At 29.3% G+C, this 14500-nt stretch overlaps 1 protein-coding gene across 4 annotated transcripts in view; it reads right to left on the bottom strand.

The window, feature by feature from the left end:
- Nucleotides 1-2760: 2760 nt before the first annotated feature.
- The window catches only part of LOC107451488 (ubiquitin-protein ligase E3A), a 24594-nt gene continuing 12854 nt past the window's right edge, over nucleotides 2761-14500 (bottom strand). For all 4 annotated transcript variants that reach the window (XM_071178985.2, XM_071178983.2, XM_071178984.2 and 1 more), the window contains 7 exons: nucleotides 12184-12328; nucleotides 9396-9601; nucleotides 8585-8749; nucleotides 8341-8496; nucleotides 7232-7305; nucleotides 6965-7108; nucleotides 2761-3219 (listed from right to left, as the gene is read on the bottom strand). In XM_071178985.2, coding sequence (XP_071035086.2) covers nucleotides 3099-3219; nucleotides 6965-7108; nucleotides 7232-7305; nucleotides 8341-8496; nucleotides 8585-8749; nucleotides 9396-9601; nucleotides 12184-12328 — 1011 coding nt within the window. In that variant the 3' untranslated portion in view covers nucleotides 2761-3098. The remainder of the gene's footprint in view (nucleotides 3220-6964; nucleotides 7109-7231; nucleotides 7306-8340; nucleotides 8497-8584; nucleotides 8750-9395; nucleotides 9602-12183; nucleotides 12329-14500) is intronic.

The raw sequence follows: 14500 nt of genomic DNA, 5'->3' as shown, positions 1-14500 counted from the left end.
TGTTGTTTTAAAATTTATTTCTTTGAATAATGAATTATTCAATTTCTGTTGTAAAATTCTGTGTAGTAAATATAATTTATATCCAAGTATAATCAGGTTTAAGTAAGATCAGAGCAGGGTCTTTATCCGATCTCAGAATTTCATTTTGTGTGAGTGTAATTATAAGATCCAGCTTTTCTTAACTATATTTGATTCACGGTTATTTCTCAACTGGTTTTAAACTTGATATATTTCATTAAAATTTTGTAAATTAATGTATTTACATGATTAAAGATAGGTTTGAAACAAGCAAGTTTCAAACCTATCTAATGAAAAAACTTGCTCATGAGAATTGTCCGCATGTTATTCTTAGTTTTCAAAATGATCAACTTGACTAAATTGCCTTTTGTAAATATTATACATAGTTTTACAAGATAATAAAATTGATTTTAAACTGAATGTATTTGTCTTCTTTGGAAGGGGAAATTTCTTACCTGCACTATTATACATAGTTTCACAAGATAATGAAATTGATTTTAAACTGAATGTATTTGTCTTCTTTGAAAGGGAAAATTTCTTACCTGCACTATTTTACATAGTTTCACAAGATAATAAAATTCATTTTAAACTGAATGTATTTGTCTTCTTTGGAAGGGAAAATTTCTTACCTGCACTGTGTCCCATATTTTTGCTCTTTATGTATATCATTCAAATCCTTTCCAGAAATCGAGTAAAAAATATACAAATTTAAGAATCTGTTATTTATGCGTGGGAAAAATACAGTGACAAAACAAATGATAAATCATTATTGAAACCTATTCTAGTGTCCAAGAAAAATAATAGAAAGTGGAACAATAATTAGTAACATTTCTATGTTTTATCCAAAAATCAAACTGTTTCTAAATCTGTCTTTCTCAAATAGATTCATCGAATTGTGACAATGATCTTAAACTATTAAATGATTATGGAGCAACCTGTATACAATAATATATATATGAGTATAATCCGTCAAAGTGGAATAACGTAAAATCTAGTTGAAAATTTTTTTTAAATTGACAGATGAACTACGTACTAGAAAAAATTTGTAATACATGTTTTTTTTTAACATACTATTTCAACAATATCGCTCTCAAAACTTACTATTGTTTGCAAATTTGCTTTATTGTTTACATTCGCAAAATTTTCAGAGTTTTTATGCTTTCAAACTCTTGATCAGTTGTGGTTATGTCCTCCAATATTTTTTGATCCTCATCGTTTTCATCTGGAGCAAGCATTGTATCAGATATTGAAGGGAAAAGTAATTGGATATGTGTTGCAGTCAATATATGCATCCAGACATGCCATTTTATTCCAAACGGCCCCTTTGATAATTGATAATGAGAAGCAATTAACTCCGAGAAGCTTTATTAAACCCATTTGTGAGTCAACACTGCCCAACGCTATGGAAATCAAATGTAGAGCTTCCAGAACATTTATTTTTGCTTCTGAGACATTTTGCAGGTTATCGGAATCCAGAAAAAGAAATGATTACCCAGCCATTAGTTTTACATTCTTTGAATGATTGGATAATTACAAGATTCTTGACAAGATGCTTGAAGTTTGCTGGAAAAAATTACACTTGAAAATTTTACAATTTAAGCTCCCACACTCGCTTTAGCAACTTTTCCATTTGCTTTGGCCATTTCACCACCTTTCTGATTCTCACTCAGAAAGAATAGAAAGTTGGGCGAAAAAGCAAATAAACAAGTCGTAAGTTATTTTTAGGAAAAAAAAAGAAAAGGATTGTGCGAGCTTTGCTGAGGAAAAATTATTTTAATCTGTTAGAAAAACGTATAAAGCGGGATTAAAAAGGGAAACCTAAAATCTGGGATAATTAATCATGATCGGTATGGGTAATTTTCAAGGACCAGCAGGAAATGTCGTAGGAAACGGGATAAAGTACAAAACAAACAATATACAACCGGGTTCTACTATATATAGTAAAGCATTCCTTCAACAAATCACTATGGGCGAAGGAGATTAAGTGACCAACAGCATGAGTGGTTACCCCACTCATGTTACACACAGGCTGCTTTTAATTCCCGAACAAGCTTATCCGATGTTGAACTGAGAAACTAACCCCAGACCTTTAAAAATGCCCTTTTTTTCTATTAGGGTGTTTATTCAATTTCACTATTGGTTCGAATTAGTTGTATTCCTTTGCTCCTTACTTGAATAAACCATTTGTGCAAAGCAATATCAAACTCTGAATCGTTAGCTGATTTTATTGTTCTACAAAGGTGATTCTTTTGGTTTATATCTTTTGCAAGCTTCTTTGGCTTTCTGCTGATATTATTTATACTGTGACAAAAATTATATCAAGAATTTTTTATGTTTATTCTATAGAGAGTTTTTGCAACAGTGGACGCCTTGATGGTCCAAGCGAAACTACAGTAGTTAAAATAAAAAGGCAGATAAAACAACAATTACCACTTTCCAGGCTTGTAAGCAAAACCAATAAAATTAACTTCACCATCAAACAAAACACGAGCTATTCACATTAAATGGTCAATTCTATATGCTCATTCATTTCAAAGTTGATTATTTCAAAAGTCTCTTGAATAAACTGAATAACAACAGAATAAGCTTGAATAAACAGAGTAATGGAAAATCTAGTGATAAATTAGGGCCCAATAGAAAAAGAAGATTAAAAGGGCTTCACAGAATATTTTTATAAGTATTATTCTAGCAAAGTGCAGCAAGGTTTTTAGTTACGTAGACAGTAAATTCAGGAGGAAAAAAAACACATCCAATAAAATTTATTACAATAACTTTTCATCCAATGAACAGAATTTCATTTACTAACAGTGTGAGGGATTCACTTTAAATAAAATAAACAATTAGCACCAAAGTCGCTTTTTAGTAAAAGAATCAGATACAAAACTCAGTTTAGACATAAACATAATGATGGCAGTATAAATATATAAATCTTTTGCAAATCAGGTGGGAATGTAAATATTGTGCATTTTTTATAGAGTTTGTGTATCATACATTGCAAAAGAAGAAAAACTGAATTTTTTTTTCTGCAAATAATATAAAATTTTGAAAAAATAAATAACTTAAAAAATAAGACTTGTTCATCAAGACAAACCAAATCCTTTAAAATATTCGATAGCTTTCAAAAGTCTGTCTTTTAACTTTTCTTTTGCGGAATATTCAGGAAGAAGTAACACGTTGCAACACGTATGAGCAGTTGGTAGCCTGAAAAAATTCAAGAACAGTAATATGAAAAAATAAGTAGACATAAATAATACTGATACTGAACACCTACTGTTTTTATTGAACAACTTTTTTTCTTAAAAAGTTTCAGTTTTATTTTTTTTTAAAATTCTGCCACAAAACTAAATTTTGCCTCATAACTTAGTATTTAAGTTCCATTTTGCTAAGTTCTTTATTACCAGAGGTGCAGTGGTCCAGAATGCACCAGTAAGATGTTTTGGTGTGGTTACAAGATTTCAAAGTACATTTTATTAATTTTCACTTCATAATTTTTTTACTAATAATTTTTTTTTGCCTAACTCACTCGTTATACCAACAAATTAACAGATGTCTTTGCTAATGTGTTAAGTTTAAATGCAATTGCACTAGATTATGTCAATTAAAAAATTAACCATCTATGTAACCTACATTTCTGTTTTTAAACAACTATGATATTTTATTCCTTATAACTGTTTTTAGGAATAATGGTTGAATAAGAGAAAAATATCAACTTAGATAATTTTTTCAAATATTTTAAGGTAGTTCACTGCATAAGTTTTATTAATAAATAGTTCATATATCTGAAAGCTACTATATGTGGTAAATTGCAAATTGATTTTTAAAGAAGAATGGGTAAAAATGAATACAAATATTTCAAACTGATTTTAATGAGTAAACGATGAGAAAAAATAGCAGCTACAGTAAAATAAAAATAAGGTAACTTAAGTAAATGAATAAAAAACTAAATGAATTCAAATGATTTGATTCAAATATTATCTTTGATAATTATAGATTTTTCCTTCCTTCCCCTAGATAAGATGACTTGTGTCCTTGTAAAAAAATGTTAAACACTACAAAAATGTTTAGCACATATTATTAACTTACATAGCTTTTTTTAGCTTTCAAACACCAGTAAAAAAATTTGTTTTATTCTATAAGTTTATCTTGGGACTTTTCCTTGTTAAAAGAACATTTTTATTAAGATTAAAAATCAGCTTTAGACTCTAAAAAAGTATCAGCAGAAGACTGTTAAAAAAAATTTTTTCTCTGGAAACCTCACTATTTAATTATTAGGTAAATTGAATTAACTCTATGAGAGTATAGTTTTAGAAAACTATTGCTTGTTAGTAGAAGAACGTTTCAAGTGAGATTTTAGAAAAATCAGCTTTAGACTGCATAAAAGCACCAGAAGGCAGTTTACAAAATTTCCTTCCACTGGAAACCTTAATTGAGCAAAATTTCTTAGTGGTAACATTGGCCTTAGTTAAAAATATATATATGAGAGTTATTATTGACCATCATCCTTTATTCATTCACTGTTGAACGGTGCCAGACTGTCTTGAAGGAAAAAAGTTCCGGAATACTTTATTAATTGTTCATTATTTCTTTAGAACTATCTATTTTTAGTCAGTCTTTGTCTGCAATGTTGCGTGTCGGCAGCTATTAACATTTTTTTCTTTTCTTTTTCTATTAAAATTGTTACGTTTAATTGCTAAATTAATTATTGTCTTTTTTCCTTCCACACATGCCCCACAAATCACTACATATATACAGTCGAACCCCGCTATAGTGAACCGTCTGCGGACTCAGTAATGTGTCCACTATAACTGATGGTTCACTATATCCAAATTTTTTGAAGAATATTTTTTGCATAAGACAGTTGAATGATTGAAAATTGAATTTGCAATTTTGCATAAGTTATTTAAAAAAATTATTAACTAATTAACAGATAATTAAGCAAAAATTGATGGAAAAAGTAATTACGTCGCTAAATATTAGTTTTATTTTCACTTTTTATGAAAAAAATTTGTGATTTTTGATTGAACACAATTTGATTTTAAATTGAGTTCATCAATTTTCTTATCTACAATGTGCAAAGAATGCAAGATTTTAACATTTTGAACAAGATTTCGAACCATCTTAACAAAGCATCTTCTACGTTTTCTCTTTCAGCTCCACGCAGTTTTTTCGATGAAACCATGTTTTTGTCGTATGCCGCAAGAATTGTACTTCGATTTTTCCAAATGTTTGAAACTGTAGATTTTGACTAGGAAAATTCCTTACACAGTGTCAATTGATTGGTTCCATCATCAATACGCTTTACAATTTTAACTTTGTCCTCTATCGAAAACGCTTTTCTCTTTAGAGAATTTGCTATTTTCACTGCTTTTGAAATAAAAATCTTGTCTGAAATAGATAATGTAAGAATATGAAGAGAGCAGCTGTAGAATGAGTTAAATTGTTGCCCTTCTTGATTGTTAAGGGGTGATTTGTAAAGAATATGGTTTGAACAGATAAGAAAATTCCAAAAATTCAGCAGGTGGCCAAGTTAACTAGTTGTAGAGCAAGCTTGGGGAAAAGAGATAAAGCGAGGCTTGTCAGGGAGGGGGGAGTATAAGATAAATTATCTGTTTGACATTTATTACAGTATAGTTAAAGGTGATAAGCATAAAGGAGAGTAATATGACACATTTTATAGGAATGCATTCATTTTCAGTCCCAACACCTACAAGTTTAAAGATGGAGGACTGAAAAAGATATTTAAAGAAATGAAATTTGAGTCCACTATAACCGAGTTTCCAAGTTCTAAGCTGTTCACTATAAGCGTTAAAAATAACATTATTTAAATAGGAATACGGACGGGACCGCTAAAAAAGTTCACTACATCCGAGTGTTCACTATATCCCAGGTTCACTATAGCGGGGTTCGACTGTATATTTAAATGACTGGTAATTATTCATATGTAAAATATGACTCATGGAAAATACAAGTGGAAACTTTTTTATGCTATTATATAGCATAACTGTATAGATTATGAGTCATAACAAATATTATAATTTTCCTTCTCCCGTTTGCAAATTTTAGACTTTTTAGAGTTATTTAAATACTCTTCACGAGTAGTATTTTTAAAGAAACTTTTTAGTTAGTGCTATAGAGTTCGAATGTGCTGGAAAATTGTCATAATTTAGTTTCAGCCAATATTATTTTACAGGGAGTTTACTTTATGTGTTACCGCCAATGTAAGAAATATGGCAAACTTTAGAATAGCTATTCCTTGTATAGAATGCTTAAAACTGGCAAGCTAAGTAGGAAATGATTAATATTGTTTGGCCACTCAATGAAATAACTACAATAGAAAACCAACAGGCATTCTATAGAATAATCTAATTATATAATGATTCTAATATTTCACACTTTGCCTCAACATTGATTATGAAACGCCTAGGCATTCTGTACAACAACTGGGCGAAATGAATATTTCTCATATTTCATACTTCACATAGAGAGCTTTTATCATTCTACAGAAAACCAAAACATTCTATACAATGACTAAGTTAATTATCTCATAATGTGCCTAATGATTCTCATATTTCACACTTTGCCTAAAGAACATTTGCCATTCTATAAAGCCCAAGGCATCCCATATGATTACTAAGGCATTTCTTTAAAAGTTATTTATTATTTCTCAAATTTCATACTTTGACTAAAAACTTGAGCCATTCAGTAGAATACTGCCATTTTTTTACATTGACAAAAACATATACACTTAAAGCATATCCTTTTATTATTTTGTTAATTATCAATTCTATTTTGGTAATTGGTCATCTGATTTTGTAATTCTATTTGTTTGAAACTCATGCTCTTCAGTTAAGTTTGTCCCCTTTGGAAAGGAACTAGCATTTTAATAAATACTTGCAGCACAATTTGACCCGTTCTTATGTATAATTTATTTAAATATCATGCTTACCTGTCAGTATCATCACCATTCCTAACTATGACTATTTTCAATTTACTCAACCCACCTACAGGAACTCTATCACTACCTGTAGTAAACTGAAGAAGCTTTCGTTTTTGTTCCAGAGATAAATGGTGAACTATTTCCCAAAACCACCTGTCAAAACAAGAAACAACATATAAAAAAAAATATTGTAATTCATGCAATAACAGACATCTGATTCCCTCCTCAGCTATCTCAGAAGTGTAGGTAATATCATAAAAAGTAATGTGTTCTTACTTTATTACAGGTGACTCAGACCAATAGCCACAATCATATTTGGTTGCTTTTTCTAATGCACTAAAATCAAAATCCTGCAGAAGAAAAAAATTAACAGATTAAATTCATAAGAAACATATGTATTTTTAAAAAAAAAATGAAATCATCTAATTCAAGTAGTTGATAATAATTTTTCAAAAACAATTAATAACTTATAAAATATTTTAACCATTTGTCTGTTCTAAAGTCCAAATAACACTTTATAGCACGATGGTATATGTAGATTAAATTAATAACTTCGCAAGATTCTAAGTATGAGGCTTAAATTTTCGTTTTTTTTTTTCCCTTTGTGAAAGAGCTTTAAAAAAACATCCTTAAATCATAGGCAGCAGCAGTAGTTAAAATTAATGTTTTTTATTAAAAGTATGGGAAGAAAATGTTTTTTCAGCGAGCTCAGTATTAGTGAAAGATAACAAGTATTTGACTGCTTTCGAGCTTAGGGCTTGATATTTAGTTTCACTCAGAAATTTATGACATCTTTAGAATTGCTTTTCAGATTAGTATCAGGCAAAGTATCAATTGACATATTGTTTTCTATCTTTTTAACAAATTGATAAAAGGCTAGTCTATTGATAGGGTTAAAAACTTAGTGTTTAGTATTTTCAGCAATCTGCTTCAGCTGAAAAAACACCTAGAAACCCTTTTAAATGTAGAAATAAAAAGTTCTACTGCAAAATTCCATTAATTTTTTGATATTATTTCATTTAAGGGAATTTTATTATGTACTCTTATCTAATAAATCCTATATGCCTTTACTTACCAAGATTTTCACAAATCCTCAGCTGCGTACTATAGGTTAGTAACCAAGGCTTAAGAGAGATTTAATTCTTTTCTTACAACTCACATTTCTTTAAAAGAACACGTAATTTTAAATATTTTTATGATTTCAATAACTTGTTTCAGCTGTTAAATTTGTACTATAGCAAATTTCTATTTATAGCACCTTGCTGCTAGCAACTGCATTCAACATAAGCAATCAAAAATGAATAAAGTAAAGCCTACTATCCCCCCCCCCCGAAATACTCCATTATTAGTAATACAGAAATAAAAAAACTTAAAACCAACAATACCTTATCACCACAAATAATAACTTCCAACTCTTCTGGCCTGAAAAGTGTGTATAATAAACTGTCTTTCGTCACCATCTCAAAACCTTTTTTAAATGCTTCAAACTGTTCAGAAATTGATTTGTTGAGCAAAAAATCAGAATACAAGCGAACAAACTCCTAAATAAAGATAAAAAAAATAAGTGGCACTTAAATTTGTAGATAAAAAATTATATTTTATTTAAAATAAAATAACATTGCTACAAACCTTTTTGTTGTCTTGGTTTACTAAAAGATCATCCCCTTCCTTTAAATTATGAGTCAACAGTGTTCCAAAGACATCTGTATATGTTATACAATAGGACTGCATGAAAACATCTTCCAAATCATCACTAGTATAAGCTAATAAATCATTCAGTCCCTTCCATAGGCTCTTAAAAATTAAAAAAATAAAAATAAAAATATATACTTGCAATAAACTTAACTAGGGTTCATAGCCAAATTTTTCAACCAAAAATAAGCATTTTTTAAATACTTTTCAAGCACTTAAAATATATTTTTAAGCACTAAATACATTAACAAAATGCAAAATAATTTTCAAAGACTTTACATGATCATGATAAAATAACTAGTTTCTGACAAAGAACGCTTTTCTTGATTATATTAGCCAGCATAAAAAGATTTTTCAGAGAGAGGAAAATGAAGCCTAAAATTAAGAATATCTTGCAAAATGCAGCAGAGTTGCACATAAGAGTGTAAACCCAGCTCAGTATAGGCACATGCGGACCTGCAAGTATTTCATAAAACATGTAAAGTGATTGGCGCTTTCACACGCTATGAACCCACTGTACACCAAAATGCATTGCGTTTGAATGAATTGTGAAAACATTGAACAGGTTTAAAAATAAGTTTTCCAACTAATGGTTCTTAACTTTCTATCATTTCCAAAGTTTACTAAGATATAAAAAAATAAAAAAAAATCTGAGTTGGCATTTTTGCCCTTAGCTCATGCAATTAGTTCCTTCCTGAATGTAAGAAAAACAACTATAATGCAAGTTTGAACAATAAAATTAACTTACAGGATTCCAGTCTTTCAAATCATGAAATGTTCCTTTTTTCCCCATTAGTTTCCTATAGACAATCATTGGAAAATGAACATCTAAGATGATATTGTTATAAATGGCTAATCCCAAAATTATTCCTATTAAAACAAACTGTTCCTCACTTTCAAATGTTGTTGGATTAAACCAGTAAGTTTGTGTCTCTGGATTGAAAGTAAACATTGCTATAGAAAAAAAAATAGTTTAAATTGTTTATTAGAATTAGAGAAAGTTGTTTATGTAAAAAATATACAGATACATTAAAAATATAGAAAGAAACAATGCAAGTTTTTTAAATGATTGATTCTATTAAATGAGTCTTCTTGGAAATGTTTCTTTAATTTCCAAATTATAAATTTTTATTTCTAAATACACAAGTTTCTGTTTCCATAAATGCAACAACTTTCCTATGCAAACCCTATCAGAACAACATTGGATTTTTTTCTGTTGTTAGTATTAGATGGATTTGTATGTCAAATTTACTAATAATACGGATTAAAGAAAATATTTTATTATTACCCATGAAAAGCATTTTTTCCATTTAAATATAAATAAATGAAGTTAGCCAGGTTATTTTCTGAACAATGGCAAATTCATAAAATAATTGTAGGAAATCTATTTTTTAAAAATACTTTTTTACTCTTATTTTCAATTATTACTTTGACATCGTTTAATCATTTACACAAAAAAAGCAAAGTGGTTAGAATTGTAGAATAAATGTCTTAACACAGTTTAAAAAAAAATCACATTTACAATTTATTTTACTAACATTAAATTGGTAAAAAATTTTCCTGGGTAATAACCTAAAAAAGGTTAGGCATTCCCACAACAGCCTATTATATCATGAAGTTTGAACCTTCAAAATTAATTCATGACTAAGCAATGTGGTTAGCATTGCCCACAAGCAACCTTAAACTCCCAAACAAGCTGATAACTGTCGATCTGAAGCAAGTACACTCCGAGCTTCTAACTCTAGTCCTTCACAATAGAGCTCAATATTTTTACCCACTGAGCTCAATATTTTTGTTCACGTGAGTAATTATTGGCACCTTTTCTGTAAGCTGTATTCATGATGTTTCAAATTTTAACTTACAATTAACTGACAATTTTAACTTACAAAACCAATTTGGAAAAAATACGACAAAGGGAAAGTCACCTGAGAGGTAAGGAAAAACATATAAGTTTTATCACAGTAATCAGAATTAAATTGAATGTGGGAATGTGCGTAAGACATACTGCACCAAAGCATTCCTTTTAATATCAAGCGGAAAGTAAATTATAATAAAATAAAGCACTTTCACACCAGCCAATTACTGGGCATGGAAGTTAAAGATCCGCAATTTAAAAAGTAACAGCATGATAGCAGTGCAGATCAGCATGATAGCAGATCAGCTTTTACTACAGACTAAGTTGGTACTTATTAATCAGCAGGTAGGTAGTCTTGAACAGAACACCTATTCCACACAATGACAGTCCAGTACCGTAACCACTATGCCAACACAGCTCAAATTACAACACTTAACAGAATAAATATAGCTATAAATTAGTTAAACAAATAATAATTAATCTAAAATATTGAAATCTCTGAAAAATATTTTAGTAGTACTAAAATAGCTATGATGGGATGGTGGTTAACCTTTTCAACCCGAATGGGATATATATGTCCCAAAGATTAAACTTTTCTCCCTAATGGATAAAAAGATCCCAATTTTGCATGGGTTTTTATGTTTTCAGAGTTCTCTAGTCATTAGGGAATAAAAATACAACTAAAGAAACTTGGCAACACTCTCATATTCAAAATGAGGAGCTCCTGCTTGTGAACACGCCAGTCAATATCGTTTTAACTTACGTATTTTCTGAATTTTGAGGTAAGTACAACTATGTTTTAGCCATATTTTGTGTAAAATAGTTATGCTTGTTCTTATTAAGTAATAATTGTACCTATTTAGTATCAGATACAGAAATTAGGAAACATTTTGTTTTGTAGGATATATTGTCTATTGTCTCAATCGTACTTACCATTGTGATATATATGTCAATCACACTTACCAGTGGGACAATATTCCCCATTAGTGATAAAAATATTACAAGACAAAATTTTAGTTTTCGTTCTAACTTTTATAACTGCTTTGGTGATAATGGCAACTTCTGGTTTCCACAACTTCTAGTAAGAATAAATAATTTGATGTATTTATATTATTTTTATTATTTATTCACATGCAATATATAGGTATTTTTACAATATTCAAGATGATTGGGACATATTGTCCCAGGAGAATTCCAGGAAAAGTGGAAAACTTTAAACTCATAGTATATTTATTTTAATATGTCAGCTTTAACACAAACTGCTTTGCATACTTAAATTTTAATTATGCAAAAATCGGGTTGAAAAGGTTAAATCACAGAGTTGTCATTGTTTGAGGATCTATCCTTAATGGAAGCTTGAAACCCACCAAGTTTCAGCTTGAAGGGTCTAGCCTGAAAAGAAAAGGTGACTGGTATGCAATGCTGACCACCATCAACACCTTAACCGCCCTTTTGTTTTCCATTAGGGGAGTAACTCACTATAGTGGCTGTACATAAATCAATTGTAATAGTTTAAACACAATGAAATTTGTTAAATTAAGAGTATCAAACTTAAAATAAGTCCATTATTTGATAACAAAATACTTTAAGGTTTCAAAAATTCACAATAAAAGCAATTGGTGTGCATAAAGTAGCATAATTAAGTACTAATTAAAAACTAATGAAGAATGTTATACCTTACCAAAATCAGCATTAAATATTTCTTGCACAATTAACTGAAAAAATTCTTTAGACACTCCTCCAGCATCAACTCCTAGTTCACCATCAAACTCAACAACAAGTTTTTTCTTAAAATGAGTTGGACTTTCCATAGCCGCCATTTTCAACTGCAATAAAGTTTGAAACATTTTATATAAAGACCTGCACAGCATTTCAAATTCAACACATTTTCTAGTTTCAACGTTTCTGAAACTTTCTAAATATAACCTTAAATATTTTAAGTATAACCTGTTTAGAAATTTGGGTCCGTTAACAGACCCTTCACAAATAATTTATCTTTTAATCGGACCCTTCACAAATTTGTTTTGTTAATCGAATAAATTCTTCCCAGGAAGTGGGGGAAACAAAGACAGATGTAAACGAACTAAGTTTTGTCTTCGTCAGACGCTTCCTCCTTTATTCACATGAAATGAATATTCTGTGCTGTGCAGTATAGGCTAAATACTAAATATTTGTATGTTGCATCTATAATTAAGTAGCAGTAATTGCTGTTTATTTTTTAAAATTTAATTTTTTTTAATTATAATTTTACAGTGTTGAGCATAATTTTGTATCCATTTACAATTTAAAAACTCTTTGAAAAAGTTTTTTGCAATAACAGGACCCTATTTGCACAAATTCACAAAAGCAGGACCCTGGTTGAAAGAACGTGACTTAACGTTTATTTTATATTCGCAAATTATGAGTAATTTTTTCACAATTTTACAAAACGGACCTTTCACAAAGTGTCTGGACAGACCCCTGATAACCCTAAAGGTCTGTAAAAACAAAAGCTTTTTAAAAAAAGAAAAAGTTAAATAGAAACCAAAACATAAATCATTCTTAATTTTTAAATGAAAGATTTAATGCTAAAAATCTCAGATTTAACTTCAGATTTTAAAAAAGAAAAAGCTAAATAGAAACCAAAACATAAATCATTCTTAATTTTTAAAGAAAGATTTAATGCTAAAAATCTCAGATTTAACTTATTCTCATTGCCGTATTTTTAGAAAAAAGTGACTACAAAAAAATAACGTTCCTTAGATATTTCATAATAAAAATGCTGAGGAAAAGAAAAGCTAAGAGAAAACAAAACAAAAAATTTATTTTTAGTCTTGAGATATAATTTTAACGTTGAGAATCACAGTTTTTTATGGTAACAGTTACCTCTCTAACCATACAGAAAAAAAGTGACACCAAAAAAAAAGTATATTGAAAACACTCCATTAAAATGTTGCACTACAGTTAATACAGATAAACAAGCAAAAATAGAACAAATAAAAAGAAAAGTTTTTAATATTTAAAACATAAAGTGTTGAAAAAAACAACAGGATTGACTTGCCTGAATAAAATTAAAAAAAAAAATCACTACAAAACTCATGGTTTAGTATAAAGTAATCGAGTTTCAATTCTTCAAATTTCGAGAAGTTAAATTAGCACGATTGGGAATTTAACAAATATGCGTAAAAACAATTTAATAATACAGTGAAACCTCCGTTAAGCGGACATTCATGGGATCAAAAAATTTGTCCGTTTATGGGAAGGGTACCCTAATAACGAAATTTAACACCGTAAATTGTTTTTAGAATATTTTCAAAGATGTAGAAATAATTAAATAATATCTACAAGGATACTATAAATATCTACCAGAATATTTATTTAAACAATAAGAAAGATAAAAAAAGAATGCATAAGGAAGTTTGATATAAATACATAATTCTGGATGTAGCTACAGATAAATAAATAAATAAATATAATTTTCATATCAGCATAGATACTCAAGTTAGACATATGGTACCGAATAGGAGCTTTCTGTCCTCAGTCCGTTTCATTTATTAGTTTCACATCTCCTTGCACCTACTTATCATTTAATAGGGACCATGGTTAATACCTTCTTAAAAAAAAAACCTTCCATGATTCACAGAAAAAAAAGTAATGCATACCTGTAAGTCATGAGAACCTATGGAGTTGATTATTCATAATTGATCAGCTATCAAGTGTCTGAATAAATGTTTCATTTATATAAATACCTCAAAGATTACATACTTCTGTTCTCTTTTTTTTTACCCCAGTTGTGTTAAATACAATCTTCAAATTTATAAGAAAATTAAAGAAATTTTCAATGGGGAAGAAGCATTGAGAGATGTCATTTCAAATTGAGGGGTCTCATAACCGTTGTGGTCCAGATGAAAAGATCAAAAGATGCCGATGTCAGAATTATTTCAGGAGTGCAGTACCATTTTCTCTCCTTTCTTTACAAAGATAAGGCAAGGTGACAGGAGAAAGATTGATTTTTCAGT

The sequence above is a fragment of the Parasteatoda tepidariorum genome, chromosome 6 (genome assembly GCF_982258835.1).
Source record: "Parasteatoda tepidariorum strain Cologne lab strain chromosome 6, Ptep-v5.0, whole genome shotgun sequence".
NCBI lineage: Eukaryota > Metazoa > Arthropoda > Arachnida > Araneae > Theridiidae > Parasteatoda > Parasteatoda tepidariorum.
This window is presented reverse-complemented; position numbering and strand designations above follow the sequence as displayed.